Source organism: Felis catus, chromosome A1 (assembly GCF_018350175.1).
Source record: "Felis catus isolate Fca126 chromosome A1, F.catus_Fca126_mat1.0, whole genome shotgun sequence".
Lineage (NCBI taxonomy): Eukaryota > Metazoa > Chordata > Mammalia > Carnivora > Felidae > Felis > Felis catus.
The window spans coordinates 100,028,385-100,052,995 of NC_058368.1; the positions used below are offsets into that span (position 1 = coordinate 100,028,385).

Consider the following 24,611-nt stretch of genomic DNA (forward strand, 5'->3'; position numbering starts at 1 on the left):
AGACAGAGCATGAATGGGGGAGGGGCAGAGAGAGAGGGAGACACAGAATCGGAAACAGGCTCCAGGCTCTGAGCCGTCAGCCCAGAGCCCGACGCGGGGCTCGAACTCACGGACCGCGAGACCGTGACCTGGTTGAAGTCGGACGCTTAACCGACTGCGCCACCCAGGCACCCAGGTGCTTACTTTCTAAAAGGGTATTAAAACAAACAAAAAACAGAAAACTCCTTAGTCAACTTTTTTATTATGCTAGCAAACCAATTCATTTTTAAAACTGATAAAGGCTATCAAGTATTTATCCCACCTCTTCTACACGATCATATCCTAAGATAACAAAATAGTTGAGAAGGAAAAGTTTCTCTTTATAGAAGCAGGATACTGCCTAAATAAATACCAAATAATGCACTTAAATTATCACCATTTTGAACCATTAAGAAATTAATAGAGCTAGATAATGATCAAAATAGGTACTAATTTCACAGAGGAGTCAAATACCCATGTCTTCGAATGGAAGTACACAATCTTACTGATGAAGTGTTTTTATTTTCAAGAGTTAGAGTCCCATTCAGCCTCCAGATCTAAGCACCAAATCATAAGAAACATAAGGGTTAGAGGACAAATTAAATACCATGACACCATGGTATCTATGAATTATTTTAGTTCTTAAAATAAGACAATAAAATAATTTTAAAATGCAAATACTCATAAAATACATCCTGTTGTGCAGAAGAAGTATAATTAATACTGACATTGAGAACACTAAAAAAAAAAAAAAGGCGGGGAGGACATTCATCTCTCAACCTTGAGAGAATAATAGGGTCTGGGATTACTCTCTGTTGTAAACAACTTGAAAACTGAATAAAATATATAGAATTTCATATGTAACTTATATATAACTTTCATATATTAGGTAACAGGCAGCACAGGGCTGTAATCCCTGAAAGAAAGCAAACAAATGAATATAGATCTATTTATGGTGTTTTTCTAACCTGATCTTTAATAGTTTGAAACAACACTTTGCTTAATCAAAACGTAGGATACCCTCCAGCTGTAGAACACAAAAATATAAGCATTTTTATAGGACAGATATATACTAAACAACAAGAAAAATGACTGGGAAGGAAAGTAATACATGAGTAGATAAGTGAACAGAATTTTTAAAAATATGATTATCGGGGCACCTGGGTGGCTCAGTCAGTAAGCTTCTGACTCTTGATTTCAGCTCAGGTCATGATCTCACAGGTTTGTGGGATGAAGCCCCACATTGCGCTCTGTGCTGGCAGCTCAGAGCCTGCTTGGGATTTTCTCTCTCTCCCTCTCTCTGCCCCTCCCCCGCTTGTGTGCAGTCACATGCACTCTCTCCCTTTCAAAATAAATAAGCATTTACCATTATCATTACATCAGACAAAATCAGGTTCACCTTATTGTTATATAAAACCCAAATTTACAAGGGCTCAAACACCTAAGTTTTGTTTTTCATTTCACTCAAGGAAAAGTCCAGATTTGGTATAACCATTCAATGAAGTAGTTAGGGACCTATATTCCTTCCAAATTTTGAGCTCACCATTATGTATGTGGCCTTCAACTGTATATTTTTAAATACTGCTGGAGCCCTGCCATTATGTCAACATTCCAGCCAGTGGTAAGGAGGAAGAACAGGAGGTACATTCACTTCAACATAAAGTGTACCTACAACTTACATTTATATCCTTTTGGTCAGAGATATTGGTAAAGGAGGCTAAAACAGAGTCTGTATTCTGGATGGTTAAGTATATTTTTAGCTGTCCTACCTTAAAATCAATCAATGATTGTTTTGCAGTATCAGATGAGGAAAACAGGTAATGGAAGGAACTCTCAATCTCTGCCACAATTATAGAATTACCAATCTAGAGACTGGGAACTAGAAAGCTAACTAGACTGAAACTAGAAAGCTCAGCAATCAATATTTCCAAGCATGAAAAAAAGTAAGACCAACTAAAGATAAGGTACGGGGGAATGCAATAGTGAATAAAGAGGTTAGTGGCCCAGGAGCTAAGTCTATGCATGCTGAACCCCTCAAAGACCTACTTTGATCTTTCACTGGATAAGATTTATGCTTTTAAACAGAAGAAATGACAAGTAGGAAACACCTTAAATTACCCTTGATATATAATTCCTTTAGATTAATTAGAACAAAATGACGGTATTCCACTTCATGCAAGATGTGTGGGATGTACTTCAAAAGCATTTGGTGTACAGGGACACCTTTTATCTGATGGAATTAAGACAGTCTACATAGAGCATCCACCCACTACCCTAGTTCTACAGGTAAGGATCCTGAGATTCAGGAAAATGAAATGACTAACTCAGGGCCAGAGAGCTAATAAGTTTTAATACTAGTACAACTGACCCTTGAACAACATGGTTTACAATGGGAGGGTATACTTACACACAAATTTTATTCAATAAATATAGCACAGTGCTATAAAAGTAATTTTTTTCCCCAATGATTTTCTGAAAATTTTCTCTCATTTACTTTATTCTAGAAATACAGTATATAATACACATAATGTACAAATATGTGTTAACCAACTATTATTAGTAAGCCGTCCAGTCAACAGGCTATTAGTAGGTAAGTTTCTGGGGATCAATTTCATAAGTGGATTTTGAATGTGTAGGGGTTTGTGTCCCTACACCTACCATGTTATCAAGGATCAACTGTACTAGATATAGAAACGTTTTTATTTCCATTACATGGATCTTAAATCTAGCTAAATATTGTCTTGGCAAAATCTAGTTATTCATCAAATTTTAGCTTGCTCAACCTTGAAAATATCTCACTCAGTACATCAATTTAGAATTCTTATATTCAGGATCTATGCAACATTGAGTCAAAAAGCCAGTTTAACCTACAGTCATTCTGTATTACCTAAATTCTACATTTTTTTAAGGATTTTATGTGTATGTGTTTTGTTTGTTTTTTTTGAGAGAGAGAGCATGTGAGCGAGGAGAAGGGCAGAGGAAGTGAGAGCGAGAGAGAGAGAGAGAGAAAGAGAGAGAGAGAGAGAGAGAGAGAATCTTAAGTTCCATGTGAGCGAGGAGAAGGGCAGAGGAAGTGAGAGCGAGAGAGAGAGAGAAAGAGAGAGAGAGAGAGAGAGAGAGAGAGAGAGAGAGAGAGAGATTGAGAATCTTAAGCAAGTTCCATGCCCAGCACTGAACCTAATGCAGGGCTCAATCACACAACCCTGGGATCATGGCCTAAACCAAAATCAAGAAGTCAGACGCTCATCTGACTGAGCCACCCAGGCACCCCGAGGATTCATTTAATCCATTGCTCAATCTGCCATTATGGTCACACTGATGCAACTTTTTATTCATCTTTTACTATTAATAATAGTCTTGGGTATTCAGAAAGTCTGACTCTTTTCTGTTTAAAATATTCTGAATACAACCAGGTACTCAGTCTCAGCCTGCACTGCTACATAACTCTGGGGGACAAAAATCACACAACAGTCTTTATTAATAGCCTGGGTATTTTGCTAGATGCTAGAGAGTAAAATAGGTAGCCAAACTACCGCTGACACCTGCTGACACTGAGCTTAGAGTTTAGTAAGGAGACAGATACTAAACAAGCACACTATTGGCCATATAATTTTGAAAGTTATTTAAAGAAGATAACAGGTCCAGTGAAAGCACACAATAAAGACTTTCAACAAAAGTTTACTGAATAAATTTTGGGACATAGATCATACAGCGCGACTGTTAGGACTGGTATGAAGTGAGATGGTAAAGTTAAGATGTAACACATTGTCAAGGACCTTAAATGGAAGCTAGGTGCTTATACTATGCATAACAAAATGTATAAACAAAATGAGCCATTAAAGGTTATAAAGTAGAGGAACTACATAATCTTATTTTTTTTTAATGTTTTTAACATTTATTCATTTTTTGATAGAGAGACAGAGCGTGAGTGGGGGAGGGGCAGAGAGAGAGGGAGACACAGAATCCAAAGCAGACTCCAGGCTCCGAACTGACAGCACACAGCCCGACGCGGGGCTTGAACTCACGGACCGTGAGATCGTGACCTGAGCTGAAGCTGGACGCTCAACTGACTGAGCCACCCAAGCGCCGCTACATAATCTTATTTTTGTTTTGGAAAGAACACTGATAATAGCGAGTGACATGCTTATGCTTGGCTGTAAAACTAAAATCAGGAAGACAGGTTTGCTGGCAATTACAAGAGTTCAGGTGAGAAGTAAAAAGGGCCTTAATGTAACAGTGACACAACGGGAGCAGGAATGAATTGGAAAGACATCTCACAGATACTTCTGAGAGATGGGTGGCTAATAATCTACTAAAATATCAGGGATAAGAACATAAGAGATTATAGTTAACCAAATGTTTCTTGTTTAGATGACTGAGACTGTGCCAGTAAATAAGACAGAACAAAGAGGTACTGTAAAAAAAAAAAAAAAAATTCAGAGAAGTAAAAAAGCAGCTCCTGATAAGGTGACCTGCTCTGAAACTCACAGGTTGGATTGTTACTACACATCCATCTCATATTTACAGCGAAGCTATGATCTGCTCGTGGATGCTAACAATCTCACCAAACATGAACATCAAACAAAGCAACGCTGAAACCATAACTAAGACAAAAAGATAATCATCATGAAACCTACAAAATACCAAATATTCCCCTCCCTCAGCCAAAATGAGTGACTACTACTTATTTACCAAATGCAGTTTTATCCTCACTCCCTTCCAATACATAAAATTTACTGAGATACCTAATCATAGATTTTCCCTCTGCTTTCTGAAAATACCCAATATACAGCTATTCCTTGCTTCCTTAGATCTTCTCCAAAATTACTCAGACTAAATAGAAATCCTGTAAGTTCTAACATCCACTCAGTGAGACATCCTACACTTCACTATGTTGTACATTCTTCCACATTGCAACAAGTAATAGTCCCAACTTTTCAAACCATAAGTGTGCTTCACTGGCCTTTGACTTGAGATCACTGACACAGCAATGAGCCTAATACTGAATATACAATCTTGAAGAAATTCTGGGTGTATGAGACAGCTGGATATTGAGTTTTAGAGTTCAGATAAAAAGAAGGATCAGGGGCGCCTGGGTGGCGCAGTCGGTTAAGCGTCCGACTTCAGCCAGGTCACCATCTCGCGGTCCGTGGGTTCGAGCCCCGCGTCGGGCTCTGGGCTGATAGCTCAGAGCCTGGAGCCTGTTTCCGATTCTGTGTCTCCCTCTCTCTCTGCCCCTCCCCCATTCATGCTCTGTCTCTGTCCCAAAAATAAATAAAAAACATTGAAAAAAAATTTAAAAAAAAAAAAAAAAGAAGGATCAGATATATACGCATATTGGGGACTTACAACTTTTATGACAATATTTCCCAAAGTGGTATACAAAGTTTCGGTAGATTTAATAACTACAACACAATATGACTTATGCTCCAATGAGACTGGAAAGAACTAATTTAAACATGATTGGGAGGGTTCTTTACATTAGAATTATCATAGGATTTACTTTACATTATGAATGTTACTTTATATTATGAATCATACAAATTCTAAATGTATTTCATTAGAGAACCATTTTCCTAGCCAGATCTATCAATGTGAAGTTTTATGCCAAATGTAATTTGGGAAATGTTTCAAAAGAAAGTTGAAATATTCAGGGTAGATGAGCTCCCTCAATGAGTAAAAATACACCAAAAAGGAAAAAAAACAAGAATATAATCTGTTGTAAAACGCAGGCATCGTTAACAGTCAATTTATATAAACTTTAATAAATTATATTAGAAACAAAGGCAAAAGAGACCCAAAAATAAAAAATGGATAACATTCCTAATTTTTTTACTACATCATACTATCATCTATATTCCTGAGCTTATGACTGATTGATCTTCATTGTGGATTCCATAAAAATAGTGTGTTACTGCAAATCTCTTCTGATCTCCACCCCACTCAGGGACATCTCCTTAGCAGCTTGAAAGAGGTAACAGTGGGGGAGCACTTACACTTCGAATAAGAGCAAATACCACATATCAGGTCTTGCTTAACTGTTTTATTGATTGACCCTAAGCCTTATGACAACAAAGGAGAAAATTTTAACAACACAGATTAAGTTTAAAAGTTTGCTTTGTCTACGTCATCCACTGTGGATAGTGCAATGTTCTTCCTGTAATCAAAAACCATAGCCAATTCAGTGAGAAGTGCTCTTGTCATTTATGAACAAATGAAGTTTCAACATATATCTTCACTACTTTCACTTTCATCTACTCACTAATGTAAATAAAAATACCAATCAATATTCATGTCAGAATTATGCTCATTCCTCAACTGAAACCATACTTTTTAACTACATTAATATACTACACACCTGAAAATTTATTACTGGATATTGGTCTGTCAGAGCATTCAATGATAATATTATTTTTATTTTCAAGCTTGAACTTCTCTGCATATTTATCAAAAACTTTATACAAAATTGATCTTCATATATTCGTGTTTAATAGATAATATAGCCATATTTGTCCATTTCTCTTCATTTATAGCTCAAGAACACTTTCAGTTAATTTTAATGTTGATGTTTCTTTCACAAGAAGCGACGTGTACCTATATGCTACTAGTCTAAGTCTTAAACCTTAGAAAATATTTGGCAGTGAATCATTATAATCTCATTCACAATAAATTCCAGAAACTGTAATATTATCCGTGTCTCTGTTTCTTCAGGATGTATGCTAAATGGTTCCAGTTAAAAATATTTCCACTAAAATATTTTCACATTAAAATTCATCATAAACTTCTGGTTTATCATAATACTGGTTACAACTACACATTTTTTTCTTCTGCAAAAATCAGAGAAACTGGCTGAAGGATAACGAAACTTATTTAATCCACTGTTTCAAAGCAAGCGTCCATTTTTAGTGAAAACCCTCGAGGCATTCACCTATTGCTCTTCTGCTCTGCTAATGGCGATGTAATACCAGCATCTTCTGTTGTTTCTTCTCCCGTTCTCTGAAATTTGATTCTTTTTTCTATGTGAATGTCCGTTCTCTTACCTTTTTTCACTTGTTGGTGCTGCAGGTTCGTATCACTTTCCACATTTCCTGTATGCCTCTTTTCAAGAAATGATTTTAAAGCTTGGCATTTCATGGTACAACATTCAAGGATGATTCCAGCTTTCTGCAAATTTTTTAATCTGATACACCTCATCTAAAACTTCACATCAGAAAAAAAAATAGAGAACTACAAAATTCACAGCTATTATTCTATCATTTACTCCAAACAGCTATTAAATGTGGGAATATATAGTATCACAGAGACTGCAAATCAGCTGTGTTGAAAAGTGTGCTCAGCTGATTCCAGACAATCACAAACTTACTACCGAATAGGTATCTGAGACTATGTGTATCAGAGGCCAATTACATACCTGGCAGTTCTCCAACTTACTTTCATATAAGATATGTTTATTAAAGTTAATAAAAGTGTGGTAATTTTGAAGCTTACATGTACATTTTTTTAAACTTGATAGTAAAACTGTGGTAATTATTTAGAACAGACAAAATATTTGTTCAGTGAGGAGAGTTTTATCACTTTTTTTTTTTTTAGCATTTCTAGTGCATGGTGATAATAGAAGCAGGTTGACTTTAGTCAGGATTGTAAATAATTTTAAATTTTCTCCAGAAAAATTCTTGCCCCTTCCCTCATTTCTTGCATCCAGAGCTGACCTCTCCCATACCCTGGCCCTTGCTTGGAACTTCCCTGCGCTCTAAACTAGTTGTTACAGACATGAACACAGGCAGATCTCAAGTCCAGCACTATCACCAGTGGGGCTGGGTAATTCTCTTGAATCAATAGTATTCACATGACCAAGGTAAGGTATGAAAAAGTCTAGCATGAAGCAACCTCTACATAGTCCATCTATTTGGCAAGGCTTCTAGCTTAGACAATGATAAATGTGAGAAGACAAAGAGGAAGGGGGTCACTGGCTGAGCCAACACATTCAGGTGAGTCAATCCCGGCAACAGAAAGGGGTGATATCTCATACTGTGAACAATCAAAAGTATAATGAGCACCTGGGAGGTCACTGGTAACAGTGACAAACACAGTTTCAGTGCAGTGGTAACAGGGATTCAAACAGCAGGGCTTTGAGGAACAGCTGAAAAGTGAAGAAGCAGAGACAGCACTTTAGAGAATCTTGAGTAGGAGTTGGGGAAAATAACAGAGCTTCTTTCTCTAACCCTAATCCTCACCAGAAACAAAACTGGTATTCCTTCAAAGAGAGGCTAAATGACCAGCTAAAGGCAACTCCCCAGCCTATACACTTTATCACTCTCTCGGCCTCAATGGACAAGTGACCGAAATATCTGCTACAAATAAAAAATGTTTTCTCTGAACAGGCTTTTACACCATTCACTTTATTCTGTCCCAAATTTCCATCTCATTGTTTAAATATAACTACAGCAAAATATCCTTTAAATATTACTCAGTCACTTACAAATGTATAAATCCTCAGGTATTTCGAGACCTGCTTCTCCCAGTCTATTAAGATTCATAAAGTATGATTTTTGCCTTAAAAGATTTTGCTTCACTTTTTACAAATTTCAGTAACTTTAAGAGAACTATCATTTTAAGGGGTGTGTTGGGGAAATACACTTAAGAAATTTAAAAGGTTTTAATTTCTATGCCTAACAATGTTTTTAAAAACTTTAAGAAAGTGTGACAAATCCTTTGTATTACTTCATGAAATACAATGTCTTTTGCCACCTTGCTTTTATATGACTAATTTCCTTTGCTGAGAATTCTCTCCCTATTCTATAGCTGCCTATTTAAGGGCCACCCTTCTTTCAAAATAGAGCTCAAAACCTATCTCCTCTAGGAAGACTTCTAATCAAATTGTTCTCTCACTTCCCTGTAATAGTCTTTATATGGCACTCAATATAGTTGGTCTTGGCATTGGAATTATTAAAGTCATTATTCCATAAGTCCATGGTAAACATGGAGAGCACAACGACTTAATCATTTATCTCCTATTGAAACCAGTACACCGGTTTGCACAATAGATGCTCCACAATGTAGATTAAAATGAACCACAGCCATAAATTTAAAGTGAATATACAGGGCTTTAATAATGTTTTCTCAACTTAAATCATTATAGGCTTTGTTGCATAATCTTGAGCTTATCTTGGGTTAACTGGAAACTAATTAAAAAAAACAAATCATATATAGGAAGGGATTTATAGTTTATAAAGTGTATTCAGTCTTTACTGAACAATCAATAAATAATTAGATGAATGGGAAAGAATGGCATGGTAGTCATAAATTATAAATGTAGTTTATACATTCATATCATGGAGTTGTTATAAAACTGCCACCAATGATTTTATGTCAAGAGACTTGGATTGCCCTCTTATTACCTCTCTGACCTCAGGAATATTTGTTATTCATAAGACACGACTCCCTCTTACGTACTATGCCTATCTTACAAAGTTTCTGTCAAGATGAAATGAGATAATGGAAAATAATAGCAGTTTAAATTATTGAGAGGTAAATATTCATTAAGAAACTACACTGTGTTTTTGCTTAATCATCACAACAATCCTATGAGGCTGATTATCATTCTCATTTTTATAAGGGAAACTTGGCACAGAGAGCTTACATAACTTGCTCAAGGGCATACAGTTATTAAAAAATGGAATTAAACTTTGTTGTCAGATAGTCTGACTCCAGAGCTAAACCTCTTAGCCAAAATACTAAATTGCTAACTCAGTGTCAGCTCATTCCCTGAGATTTTGTAAAATTTGATTATGTAACATTAACCAATTTTTTTTCAAATTTTAGTATCTAAAATTCCTAAAATACAAACTTTTCTTTAGATTTCCCACAGATATAATAACAAATCTATTCAAAACACTCCATAAAAATTAAAATAAAATCTAGGCAAAAAGCAATCTGTTAGAGGATTAATTTAGTAAACACATTGGCCTAGGAACTTGCGAATTACCTGCTTTCTATATACTAACCAATTACGCTCTTCAGTGTGTGTGTGTGTGTGTGTGTGTGTGTGTGTGTGTGTGTGTATTTATATATACATACACATAAAGTTGAATCTTAAAAAAAAACATTAGCAGTTCACCTAGAGGGTTGGTTGTTGTTGGCAACTCACTTCAAATCAAAAATTAAAGACTGAGCAGTTAATCTTAGTCATTAAAGAAATACAAAATCTGATAGATTCAACTGTTTTCTTTCTAATTTAAAAAATGTTGTCATAAGCCATTTACTTAGATTGCTTTCTATACATTTCCAAAATTTTTAAAGGTTTTACTTATTTATTTTAAGAGAGAGAAAGCATGAGCAAGGGAGGGGCAGAGAGATAGGAGGGAGCAAGAATCCCAAGCAGGCCGCACACTGCCAACATAGAGCCCAAAACCTGAGCCAAAGTCTGATACATTTAACTGACTGAGCCACCCAGGTGCCCCTACCTTTCCAAATTTCAATTGTAGTGTCAAATTTGGAGAACAACACTGCCATCCAGGGATAGAGAACTCAAAGTGCAGAGCCATAAAACCAAAAACTTAATGCAGTAGTTAACAGTTGGCACTGAAACACCCAGCTATACTACAATCTGCTGTGAGTGAATTACTAACTGTGCAAATGTAATTTGAGTACAAAATCATCAGATTATAAAGATTATAAATTACACCACATTTTTAAAAAGTGAAAGGATTCCCCAAAACTTCTCTTTTACCCACTCATTCAAGAAAGAGAAAGGTGGAGCATTACAATCACCTTGTTAGTACCAGCCCATAACTTTCTTTTTTTAAAGCACTTCACTAAGGTAAGATTAATCTACAAAAAACTGTACACAATTAACACACTCAATAACTTTGGAGGTAAGCACAGTATATACCATGAAGCCATAACCACACTCTATTCCATTAGCATATTCATCATCTCCAAAAGTTTATCCTGCCCTCTTTAATGCTTATTTTTTTTTGAGGATAAAACATTCAGCATAAGAACTATCCTCATAGCAATTCTTAAGTATATGATATTGTTAACTATAGGCATTATGCTTCATAGATATCTCTAGGACTTATTCATCTTATATAATGAAATTCTGTACCCTTTGACTAATACCTGTCCATCCACATTTCCCTCACTCCAACCCCTTGCAAATGCCATTCCAGTCCTTTCTTCTTTGAATATGACTGCTTTCAATTCATAATGTACATATTTAATGTTGTATTTGTCCCTCTGTGTCTGGCTTATTTCACTTAGCAAATGTCCTAATATCAATTGTTACCCAATATCTAATAATAGAAACAGAGAGCAATGGGCACGTTAGATAAGGAAAAGATTGCCTTAAAATTTTTTTTAAAAGTCTTTAGAGAAAGCATGAGTCAGGGACAGGAGCAGAGAGAGAGAGAGAGAGAGAGAGAGAGAGAGAGAGAGAATCTCAAGCAGGCTACTGCTCACAGCAGAGCCAGATGCAGGGCTCGATCCCACTATCCTGAGATCATGACCTGAGCCAAAATCAAGCATCAGATGCCTAACTGACTGAGTCACCCAGGTGCCTGGAAGAGATTACTTTTTAGGTAATTTTCTTTTCTCAAAGAAAGTGGCCTCAATTGTGTCCTCTACCCCTACTCCAACCTATACATTGAAGCTAAAATCCCCAAAATGTTGGTATTTAAAGATAAAGTCTTTAGGGAGGTAACTAAGATGAAATGAAGTCATAAAGGTAGAGCCTGAATCCAACAGAATTGGTATTCTTAAAAGAAAAGCAAGAAATACCACAAAAGTCTCTCTCCAGGTGTGTCCATTCGAATGGCCACATGAGGACAAAACAAGAAGCGGCCACTGCAAGCCAAGAAGAGAACTTCAACCAGAAACAAACATGATGCCACCTTGATCTTGGACTTGTACCCTCCTAACTCTAAGAAAATAATTTCTGTTGTTTGAGCCACCCCATATGTGTTATTTTGTTACGGCAACCCACATAGACAAAAGTAGTGTGATTTGACAAACTCTTGAGAAACCTAAAAATGGAAAACTTGATTCCCATTGAACATGTTGTTGGATCCTTACTTCCACTAATTGGAACACTGTAATAAAGAGGTAAGAGGGTCTCACAGTAGTTGCTTTTAATGATAATAGAATTGTTCTTTCATGTATCTGGCAGCATTTAACTGATCAGGTCAACACTTCAGGAATAAAAGGAAGAGGTGTTTTCATGTGTTGCTTTCCAGAGACACTTGTACCCTGATTAATACAAATACATTGTTATTACTAGAGGAAATGCATGTAGCTTAAAAGAGCAGATTAGCAGAATCATCTTTGCAAAGAATCAAGATAATTTTTGAGATTGTACCATCAAAAGGGGGAAATGGTTTGACTTGTTAGCGATGTATCAGGGACAATGGAAAACTACTAGTAGTTTAAAATGAGCATCTAAGGTTGCTAAAAGCTTATAATGTATGAGAATAGTTTTTACAGAAGAAATTTCAAGTCAGACTATTGTAAGTAATATAAAAAATGAGGTGCTGATGAAAAAAATTAACTTCTGTTGGGAGTTACGGAAAGGATTCTTTAAAAGGACAGATGGAACTTAATCCAGTCTTGAAAAGTAGCCATTGAGAAAGCAGATCTGGCATGTGGAAAGGCAAAGGAGAGAGCCTGGGCCAAGAAAAGGTAGAAAACAAACCTTGAACCTGAGAAGACTGAAGTGTTGGACAAGAGGAGTCATCCAGAGAAAACACTACAGGGCCTTTAAGAACTACAGACAAACTTCATATTAAGAATACATTTTCTGAATTATTATGGAATCATAAAAACACCTTGTCCCAAGTTAAAATACATATTTTCCATAAAGCTCTACACTTATCTTTAAGATGCCCTTTCCTATGTACTTATGTATGGAGTGCCTACTACCTACCTAGGTTGAAGAAGCGATTACATTCCAGGAGTTCAGCTTTAATAAAGAGAAACAGATGACTAAGGAGACAATTACAATTTAGTGTATGGCTTATTAATGGCAAAACTACCTTTCCCAACATTATTCAAAGAGGAAGTCAACCATCAATGATTTGTGCCCAAATCACACAATAAACTAAAGAAAAAAAAAAAAACACAATACAAGTCTGAGTTAATGTAATTTGAATACAGAATCATCAGTTAAGAGCACGGACTCTGGACACAGCTGTCTTTTTTGGACAGAGGCGCCTAAGGAGGCCTAGCTTAAATGTTCTTTCATCAGTCTTGAAATTGTCAATTTTTATCTGTGAATTTGAGTTTTGTAAGTGAAGTCCAGTGTGACAATGAAACATATCTCAAGGGTTTAGTCCTGGGTCATTGTTGGTCTTGCCTCCCACATATTCCAGTTGGATTCTCTGGCTTCCCACTTTCCTGCCTCTGCTCAGCAACTGCTGCCATCTTGTTACAAAACATGCATCCTACCCTGAGTCCTGGGGTACGGGTCCCAGGCACCTGTAAAGGTCTGCACTAGATTCACCAATATGCCTGTGCTTGACAGAACACTACATTACATACCAAATAAAAACAAAGGACAGGTCAAGAAACACCATGCAAGACATGAAAAAAAAAAGAAAAAGAAAAACACCTTTTTCCTACTTTTTCAATGAGGGGTCTTACATTTTCATTTTGCAGTGGGCTCCGCAGATTTATGTAACCATTCCCTCAGTCCTGTGGCAGTGGTTGGCCCCAGCTAGGAAACTATGGGTAAGACTTGGCTCCTCCGAAGTCAGTTTCCACATCTGTAAAATAAGAATAGTTCCTATCTCATCGCATGTCTGTATTTTGGAGATAATTCATGTAAAGCTTTTGCCCCTGGCTCTGACCCATTTTAATGATCAATATTACCAGGTGTTAAGTATTAATTCAAAGATTATCTAATTCAGATACTCCTTAATGTCTCTTCAACCTGCAGGCAAATACTTCAAACAGTCATTCCGTTAGGCAGTTGCAAACGTGCTTTTAAAGTTTTCCTCAAATGTTCAATTATTTGTTTCCTTTTCTAAAGGGAAAAATCTATTTAAATCTACTTAAACAGCTATTACTATATTATATTAGTATTAAATCTATTTAAACGTTCGTTACCTAAATTCAAACCTTATTACAGTGTGCAGAAAAAATAGGTTCACGCTTCAGCTATAGTATGAGCCTGGGGGGCGGGGGGGGGGGCGTTGGGGAGAGCTGCATCTAATTAGGGCTCCTTGTGAGAAGCGCAAGAATGTTCACAAACCCCAGATAAAAAAAATTCGGTGCAAAAATTGGTCACTCAACTGTTCCTTTCACAAAACATCTTTTCACCCCCCACTGGGACACAAAAACAAGGTCTTTAACAGCCGAGCCAAGTCTACCAACAAATATAATAAAATAAATAAGCATCTTTAAAAACTTCCGAATTTGCCAACAGTTAGAGCCTCCTGTGAGCCACCTGCGCAGGCTCGGTTTCCATAGGAACGTGCAGTTCCGGCGCGTAGCCCTTCACTCCGGAAGTCGTTCTCACTCACTTCCGTTCTGTCCCTGAAAGCGTCAATCTCCTTTCTCCTCAAGCGTCGTCGCGGAAGGTTGGTCGGTGAGTTTTGGGCCACAGAGCGTGCCGTAGAGGGGCGTGGCGACGCAACAGCGATTTGATTCGCAGAGTTCACGTGCTGGTCGCAGCGCTTCTTGAACCCACCATGGCTCAACAGGGGAGTCTAAACCTCAATAACGAGGTAGGCGCCGAGGTCTGGGAACTTGTGGGACTGCCCTTTAGTACCCTCCCTCCCCCCACGAACGGCTCTTTGGGTCTTTCTGACAGGCGCGTGGTCTCCTGGGGGCGAGGGTAAGGAGTGCGGCTGAAGGAGCCGCTGGATGGGCCCAGGCAGGTTTACCGGAACTCGGAGCCTGGTCACAGTAACTTCCCTTCACGGTTCCGAGGTGGCTGAAGCAAGAGACCTGTCTCTTGCCCTTGGGCCCCATGAATTTTTATCTCTGAGACGTTGGGAGTATCATTTAATCTTTATGGTAACTGTCCGCGTTTGTAAAACGAAGCTCTGATCCTACTTTCTTCGCAAGGATGTTGTGAGCAATTAATTGGAATATGGGAAGTGTTTGCACGGTGCTGGACAGCTAATAAACTCTCATTAAGCGTTACCTGCCTTTTATCGGGTGCTGAAAGTGAAGGCGGGAGGTTAAGAACTATAGCTTATACTAAGAGATTGCTGATCTACAGTGAGATCGTGTCGTTTGTAAGGAGGTACACTCAATACCATGTTTCTTATTGCAACTACTGTCCCATTTCTCTCCTTTCATTTACAGCAAAAATTTTAAAAAGAGTTGTTTATACTTGCTGTCGCTAACTCCCCTTCTCTCGTTCTCTCTTAAATTCACTCTGAAACCAGGTATTTGCTCTTATCACTGCTAACGTATCGTGTCTGTGTCACTAGGCTACCATTTCTAGCGCTATCCCCTTTCCAGTTTCTGGTTCTATTTAAGGAATCATAAGACATCTGAAGATTTAAAGTAAGCTGGAGAAGCAAGAATCAAATGAGGACCTCCCAGCTAATGCAAAGGAGGTTTTTTATCCTGTATTCAGTGGCTCTGTGTTTGCTATGAGCATGATCTACTGTTCACCTTGCACAGTTGTGTGTAGACATACTTTCTATTTTCAGGCAACCTGTAGGTTGCAACTCAGATAGGAAAGGGTAAGCAGCACCCGCCTATGGTATAGAATAATGCCCAGAAAGACAAGTAGTGCAGAAAAATTTCCAAAGAAGGCTAAATGAAGTGATTATTCTTTGTCTTTAAGGATCTTAGACTGGCATTGCAGTCAGTGATTCACTGAAGGGAAAAAGGCATTCCAGGCAAAAGGACTGGTGTAAACCAAAACGAGATGGTAGTAGGGACCCCCTTGGGTAGTGTAGGGCTAGGTAACTCTCCATTGATGAGAACGTGTGGATGAAGTAGGAAATTAAACTAAAATATATTACATACTGCCCTACTTCCAGGTTAATGAGTCTAGATTTTACTTGGCAGTGGAGTACAGATACATTGAAGGGGGAAATCCTGAAGATCTTAGCATATATTTGTAAACATACATTATAATTTAAAATAAATGGGAGGGAAAATTTACAAAGGGAAAAACAAGCATAGAGTTGTCCATATAAAAATGAGAAATATCTTTGGGGCGCCTGGGTGGCGTAGTCGGTTAAGCGTCCGACTTCAGCCAGGTCACGATCTCGCGGTCCGTGAGTTCGAGCCCCGTGTCAGGCTCTGGGCTGATGGCTCAGAGCCTGGAGCCTGTTTCCGATCCTGTGTCTCCCTCTCTCTCTGCCCCTCCCCCGTTCATGCTCTGTCTCTCTCTGTCCCAAAAATAAATAAACGTTGAAAAAAAAATTTAAATAAAAAAAAATGAGAAATATCCTGAAATTTAAGAAAGACAGCCAATTACAAAATATATGTATATATAGCAAATATGACAGATAAATGGCTAATGTCATTACTGTTAAATAGTAGTTAGGAGAAACCATCTCATAGAAAATTGGTAAGAGAAATGAAATAACTCCTCCAAGGAAGAAATGTATCAGAAAAAGAGTTCACTATCTTAATCCATTACTTTTTCGTTACCGTCCCATACCAGTTCAAGTTATATCTCTGACCAGAACTGCTTACTAGCCTTCCAACTATTTTCCTTGATTCTTCTCTCCCTCTAGTCTGATCTCCATAGTGCAGCTAGAGTGAGTGCTCGCTTCAAAATAGAAATCTAATCCCATGACTCCCTTGCTTACAGCCTATTTGATGGCTTCCTGTTGCTTTTGGTAAAAATCTGCCTAAACAAGACCAGTCCCCTCTCCCCCTTCTAGTACACCACTGCCTCCCACCCCTCACCCCACTTCAGCCTCACTGGCCTTCCTCTACTAGGAAGCGTCGCACTCTTACTCCTCCTTTGGGCGTATTCTCCCTTGTACCCAAAACTCCTTTTCTTCTCATTAGTCCGTTTCGTATTTCTACTTTACTTGTTATTTTGTCAGGAAAACTGACTTTGACTTTATCCTTTTATCCCTTCTATAAGCATTTGTAACTGCATTTACTTTTTAGCTCTTATAATAGTTGCTTAGGGTATATGTGTCTGAATGTGAGAGAGGTTTCTTATTTCCTCCATTTATCTGGAAGCTTTTTGCTCACCATCATATCTTCACTACCCATCTGTTCAGTGAGTAACTCGAGCCATCATTTTTATGATTCTTAATAACTTAGATTAGCTCTCCCTAACTGAGATTTAGGAATTCAGGGATCCAATAACTGCCTGAAATTATGTGTAAATTGGTGTTTATATGTGTGTCTCGGGGGGGGGGGGGGGATGTCCACATGTTTCAACAGATTCTCTCTCTCTCTCTCTCTCTTTTTTAACTTTACTTATTTTGAGAGAGAGAAGGTGCGAGCAGGGGAATGACAGAGAGGGGCAGAGAGAATCCCAAGCAGGCTCAATGCTGTCAGCCTGGAGCCTGACACAGAAATGAATCCCATGAGCTGTGGGATCATAACCTAAGCCAAAACCAAGAGTCAGACGGTTAACTGACTGAGCCACCCACACACCCCAGATTCTCAAATGTTTACAAATCTCTGGTATTATTTTTGTGATATTGATACTCATTATCTGTGCAAAATTTTTAAGGCTTTTTCTTTTAATAAATTATGTGGCCATCTAATTTATAGCATGGTTAATTTTCCAAAATATCTTTTGTGAAAATAAAAAGCCTGCCTGCACAGGCACCTATTGTACTGACTTTCATTGTCTTCTACCCTTAATGTTTTTATTCATTTCAAAAATTTTCCAAGGAGAATAGCTGACATTTATAGACGACTTCCTGATTCTCAGTTCTTAAAATAATGTTTATTCTTCTTAAGTATGTAAAATCTTCCCTTTTTAATGTTACCTCTATTTTTCTTTTAAAAAATCACTTTATACTTCACTTTATGATTATTTATTACATGTTTTATCTTGACCTGTACTTTATGTGGAGACTATCTAACTGACTTATAGCAGCTTCCCTGACTTTAAGCATAGTACCTAGTTTGTACAGTTAACAATGAGTAAATGGTGTTGGGCAGAGGACAGTATGGATAGCTCAACCTGAGGTACTTCATGTTCACATGAACGATGGAAATCTCCTAACTGTAGACTTTTTTTTTCTCCCTCTCCAATGAAGTGGAGAAAGGATGCACAATTGGAAACAACAATGCCCTAGCATGTAGTAAGTACACAATTTGCAAAACTAGTGCTGGATTTGCTCCAGTCATCTCTTTCTTTAGGCAGCAGTGACATGCACAATCAGAATTAGGAGGTGAAACAATCTCATTATGAACTTTAATTCCATAGGGGGCCAAGGGCCTTTATGTGAAACAGACATTATTTTGTTTCTGATAGCACATTACCAAGAAGCTCATTAGAAAATTGCTTTCTACCTCCTCTTAGATCCTAAACGTGAAACAGAATTGCCAGAGAACAAAGTGATTTGTCTCCATGTATTGTAAAAGATAAAAATGTCAAGAGCATGTTTGTATGTGCTTTTGAAGTTGCAAAGCTTCTATTTCATAATTGAGTGTGTAGTCCTTTTTAATATTTTTTACTGAAATAGTAAATGAGGGTCTGTCCAAAAGAAGGAACTGTTTTCTGTTCTGTTGTTAAACTATTCTGAGAAGTTGTGCTAGGTGGCAGCATATGCTCAATGATTAAGTTATAATCACCAAGTATTCTAGAATTTTTAAATTGTTGCTTGTCAAAAATAAAAAAGTATAATTCAACAGTAAATTATCCAAGCGGCCAAATTAGAAGTCCTCTGTATAATTAATACCATAATAACTAATAATAAGTTATCATATCATAATTAATTGTATCAAATATGAAATTGTTCAGTCATATGGAAAATGACATAACAAATGTCTCTATAATCTCATTCTTGTGTTTAGCAAGTGTCAATGTTTTGCCATATTCTAATGCTTAATTCCACTCACCTTCTCTGTTTCAGAAGTAATTATTATTCTTTCAGTGTTATTTTATTATCTATATGTTTAATTTAGTAGCATATTTACCAGCATGTATTATGTTACGTGTACCCACAGTGTTTATGTTGTATATTTTTATACTTTACGTGTGTTACTGTATTAATGCAGTGTCATACCACATGTATTGTTCTAAAAATTACTTTTCATCACTTTCAGAGTTTACTCCTAATTATACTTGCATATGTCCTGCGTTTAGAATACCACATTGTTTGTGCTTTACTTATTTGCATTATTTTATGTCTAATGTAGCATTTTATAGGAAGGCTGCTGTGAACGGTCCTGTGCGTAGCCATTTCCTATTGTTGGAGATGTATCCTCTGGATAGATTTCCTAGAAATAGCATTTTTATCAGATGTTGCCAGAGTTCCCTCCAGAAGGAGTACACCAGTTTGTAGTCCTCTATCAATAGCACGTGAGAGTGCCTATTTCCTAACAGCCTCATGGACATGATGTGCCATGATTGTGTGTGTGTGTCACGGTCTGATAGATGGGTAATGAAACACAGGTATGCTCAGATTTTTCTTAGCACTGCAAGCTCCCTTAGAGCAATACAAGGTCTAAGGAGCAATTGTTTTCTAATAACTATGGGATTTTGTTATAGGTTAATTTAATTGCATGACAAAGTCAATGAATTACCAAAAGATGCTGGCTAGTAGTCTGGTTCTCAGATAGCTAACAAGGGTCAATTCACAGTAGTATTTTTATCTTGGGACCGTAGTTTGCTCTCAGCTTTATATATCAGAAACTTGGTATCCTTGTCACCCCAAAAGTATAGCTCACTCTTTCAAAAGCAAATTCACATTAACCATAGCTTATAAGAGTCTGTATAAGTGAGAAAGCTAGTTTATTAAATGTATCTAATGTAGGACAGTAATGCTTACATTGCAAAAGATTCTTTCACTGCTGACCTCCACTGGCTGCACACAGTTCATTGTTGGGCTCTGATACATGTGTCCCCATAATTCAGTTATTCCAGTACAAATTGTATTACTCGTCTCTGAACTGGGAAATCTTCTTTGGAATCTTGAATTAGACACTGCTAGCTTTTGCTCTTTGTGGCTCCCTTTCCTGTGTTTATGTTGATTCTTCCCCATATGCCCACATGTCTTTCCTCAAGCAGGTGTATTAGCTTTCCACTTAATTTAGTTATGATCTTATTTTTGTACTGTCTACCTAAGAGTTGACCCAAGTTATGTTAATGTGTTAAGATTTTACCAGGTAAACTGAGAGCATCCATATGCCTAAGTTCTCATTGACACCTCACTTTGAGTATATGCATCAGATATGTGTGTGTGTGTGTGTGTGTGTGTGTGTGTGTGTGTGTGTCCTTTTCTTCTGCTCTTACAAATTAAATACATTCTTTTGCTGCTTGGAAGCCCTCAGCTTGGATTTGGCAGTCTTGCTGGTCATGACCTACAGATTTGTCCTTCAGTTTCTTTCTTCAAGCTCTTTCCTTTTACTTTTTCTCCTTTTTATTTCTTCTTTGTCAACACGTTTCATTTCCATTATTATGCCTCTGTTTTCTCCTCGCTGTCTTTACTTCTCTTTCCTTCCTTCCCTCCCAGACAGTATCATACTTATTTCACATTTCTAAAAGTGATAGTTCTGTTTGCTTTCGGTTGGGAAACCCAAGAACATTGCCCTTAAGTAGTGCATTGGCCTTCTGACAGTATTGAATGTTTTAGGACTATTTGTTGACTTGTGGGTTTTCTGTCAACCAACTTCATAATTCCTAGGTGCAAATGAATTTTGCATTTGTAACTAATTTGCATGGTACCTGTTTGTCACTTTTGCAAAAATAAAGTTAAGGGCTTGAAGAAAGTGAAGTGCTTGAGGCAAGCAGTTGTGAGAAAAATAAAATTATAATTCCATTGTTACATAAAATGAATGTACTTAGTTTTCTAATATAGTAATGACATTTTTTTATAGCTTGCACAGAAATCCTGGAAAAGTCAATACGTTAGAGAAGCATTTTTTGGTTTTGACGTGAAGCTGCTTACGTAAAGCATTCCCTTTTCATTTAGAATTCCCTAATGCAGTAATGACAAACATAGTGCTTCTTAAATTGGAGTTTTAAAATTGGAATCTAGCTTTCCCATGATCGGAACATAACTGAGGACCAACTCTGCTCACTGTAGTTTCTTAGTCACGTGTGACTCACAGCAGATAGCAAAAGAGCATATAATCACTTCATGCAACTTCAGGGTGCAGCAATTAGAAACAGTTATTAATATATTCTAATGCATAATTTGTCACTCACTATCGATTTATAAAGGACTTTCAAAAAAAAAATGTATCCTAAACTCCTACTTTGCTGTGTATGAAATGTAAGCTTTTCTCACTTAAACCTGGTCTAAATGGCTTTTTATTTGTACAAGTAAATTTTTTTTTCTCAATCTAACTTCAAAATAAATTCCAAAGAGGTTAGCATATCTAGTGGGAGAAAAACCTGATTACTCTGCACTTTGTTAATATATTATACATATGAAACAGTGAATGAACAAGTGAGTATTGTAGACTTTCTGGTCATTTATTTAACACATGTTTATTGAAAACTTACACTATACCATCACTATGTTAGGTGTTTAGATGTAATGTTGACTAAAACCAGACACTTGATCCTTATGGAATTTATAACCTACTGGGAAGAAGACACATTAGATTGTAATCGGATTACTAGTAAAATATTAAACTTAAAATAATGGTTATGATAAGTTCTAGTAGCACTCTTTAAGTGTTTATATAGGCGTATTTTGACCCACTTAAGAAAGCCAGAAAAGATTTTACTGAGAAATGACAGTTGAGCCAAAATCAGAAGGATAAGAAAGAGCATGCCTACCAGAGGAAACAGCAAGTGTAAAGGCTTGGTAATAGGTGGGAGCATGGTGAGGACCAAGGAATAAAAGAAAGCCCGTGTGCCATCCTAAGATAAATTGGGAACCACCGAAGAGAATAAAGTAAAGGTCTGTCATCAGATCTCTGTGTTAAAAAATGTATTCTAAGTTGTGGATAACTGATTGGAGAGAGGCAGGAATGGATGTAGAGAAACCAGTTAGCAGTAACTCAGCCAGGAGAGCTAGGAGGTCAAGATAGGGGAAAAAGCAGTACAGTTTGAGATATAATTAGGAGATAAAATTAACCCAACTTGGTAACAGATTCATTGTGAGGGATTTAGAAAAGAGAACTACTTATAACGAGCCCGGGGTTTATAATTGAACAAAAGGATTGTTCTTTTCCATGAAATATGAAACAACAAAAAGAATCCATTTGGGGGTGAAGAACATGAGTTTAAATGTAAGTTGTAGATGAGTTTAAGCATGCTTAAAAGGAACTGTCAAGTAGAGAGTTGAACGCTTAGGTCTGGAGCTAAAAGAAATCTGAGCTGAAGGCAGAAATTACTGAGTCACCGTTGTTTAGTTGGCAAATTACAATATACATAGGTAAGATCACTTAGGGCTAACAAGTATATTGTGAAAAGAAGAATTGGTTTAGGATTGTCCTTTGAACTTTATGACTGGTTTAAAGTGGATGAGCCTTCAAAGAAGACCAAGGTGGAGTGGCTAGAGATGATGGAGGAAACCCAGGAGAGTATTCTGTTATGGAAAGCAAGGGGAAAGTGTTCCAAGAAGGAGAAAGTGGTCAACAGTGTCAAATGCTTCTGAGACTTCAAGTGAAATGAAGCCTGAAACATTCCGTTGGATTTGAGGGACTTTTAAAAATCATCGGTATCTTTTGTGACAGCTCTTAGTGGAATAATGGGGATGGAAATCCAACTGAAATTATGTGATATTCAGAAGTGGAGATAGGGAGTTTGAACCTGTCTGAAAGCTTGGCTCTGAGGCATTTGTAGAGAGAAGGTACTCCTAGTGATCTGCATAGTGAGGATGTTTTGTCTGTCTTGTCTCTAGTGAAAATGAGTCAAGCTTGAATAAAAATTAATAGAAACAAAACAATTAATGGAAACATCCATGTAAGAGATTGACAGAGTTAGAGTAAAGGGACAGTCTATAGTAAAGGTTCTAAGAAGGCAGAAAAGATGAGATCCAAAACACAACTAGAACATTACCATCAGATGCTGTGTAGGGGAATTTCTTACATTGTAACTTTATGAATAGAGGATAATTTGCATTCATGGTGGTAGGTGGTAGAAAGATGATGGATCCCATCTGATGTTCGTCTTCTCTAGGAAATTGGAAAAGAGAGAGGAAGAGGAAGGTCTCTTGTTTTAGAGAGCAAAGGTTTAAAATAGTCATTGTGGAAGGAATTAGTCAGAAACGTAGGATAGGAGTTAAGAGTATTGGGCCCATTTCAGTTTAGTTGTGATGAATTTAAAGTAGATAGAATGTATTTCCCAGCTATTGGGGTGCTGTGATAAAGAACTCAGGATATTGTTTTCATCCAGGATTAACTAGAGGGATTGCTAAAAGGAGGGATAGGGGAGTTTCAGGTATTCACAAGTGTTGATGATGCATATGACTTGAATAAAAGGAAAGTTTGAAAGAAGAAGACTAATCATATGAGAGAAAGTATAGGGGTCAGTGAACTGGTGGTTACAATGAAGTCAAAAATGGTTGTAGTGGTTAGACTTGAAAAAGGAAGTTAATAGACATTTTGGTCTTAGTGTGGAGTATTTGAATTAATGGGTGCTGAGATAGAATAGTTTAGGTCATAAAGAGGAAATGAAGAAGTGAGGATATAATAATGGCTAGGTTGTAACATGGACATCCATGTCACCTGGAATGGTGGAAAATGTTAGGGCGGAAATAAATTGTAAGTCGGTTGCCAGTATTTTCAAGGAATAAGCAGGTGAGTTGTATTGAGGGTAAGAGAATAGCCAAATGCAAGAGCCTTGAAGAGACAGGATCATGTTGATGTTGTTATTTCAGTAAGGAGAATTTGAGGGATTGTATGTGCCAGGCATTCTTTCAAGGCCCAGAAAGCATCATGTAAATCCCACAAGGCCCCTGTCCTCTTGGGAGTGCCCAGAGCATTGAAAATGATGGCCGCTTGGGGCGCCAGGGTGGCTCAGTCGGTTAAGCTTCCGACTTCGGCCCAGGTCATGATCTCACAGTTCATGAGTTTGAGCCCCGCGTCCTCTGTGCTGACAGCTCAGAGCCTGGAGCCTGCTTTGGATTCTGTGTCTCATTCTCTCTCTGCCCCTTCCCCACTTGTGCTCTGTTTCTCTCTCTCTTTCAAAAATAAATAAACGTTAAAATTAAAAAAAAAAAAAAAGATGGCCATGTGAATAAATAGAGACAGTTCACTGAAATAGATGCTGCCTACAAAGTTTACTAGGGATGCAAACGTCAGACGGGTTATCTCTGTCTGAAGAAGTCATTGGAAATTTTCTCAGGAAAGATTTTATCTGAACTGAATTTTATTTAGTTCTTAAAGTGGAGAAGGGAAGAAGGGCATTATAAGGAATGATATATGACTCCTAATAATGATAGACGAAATACAAACTCAGAATGATAGCATCGTGTTGTACTAAGTACTGTTATAACATGTAGTTCTTCATTATTAGAATATTTCCACTTCTT

At 37.4% G+C, this 24,611-nt stretch overlaps 1 protein-coding gene and 1 long non-coding RNA gene across 4 annotated transcripts in view; one reads left to right on the forward strand and one right to left on the reverse strand.

The window, feature by feature from the left end:
* The window catches only part of LOC109499965, a 74,668-nt gene extending 60,185 nt beyond the window's left edge, over positions 1–14,483 (reverse strand). Inside the window, exons 1-3 of one of the 3 annotated variants that reach the window (XR_002157578.3) lie at positions 14,119–14,483; positions 13,654–13,775; positions 6,047–8,158 (exon numbers count right to left, since the gene is read on the reverse strand). This is a non-coding gene — a long non-coding RNA (uncharacterized LOC109499965). Of the gene's footprint in view, positions 1–6,046; positions 8,159–13,653; positions 13,776–14,118 lie in introns of those variants that run through there. The other 2 variants (XR_006598337.1, XR_006598338.1) reach the window with 2 other exon arrangements.
* A 71-nt stretch (positions 14,484–14,554) lies between these two features.
* Positions 14,555–24,611, forward strand: part of SRFBP1 (serum response factor binding protein 1) — a 66,911-nt gene continuing 56,854 nt past the window's right edge. Inside the window, exon 1 of the mRNA XM_006927549.5 lies at positions 14,555–14,738. Coding sequence (XP_006927611.1) covers positions 14,703–14,738 — 36 coding nt within the window. The 5' untranslated portion in view covers positions 14,555–14,702. The remainder of the gene's footprint in view (positions 14,739–24,611) is intronic.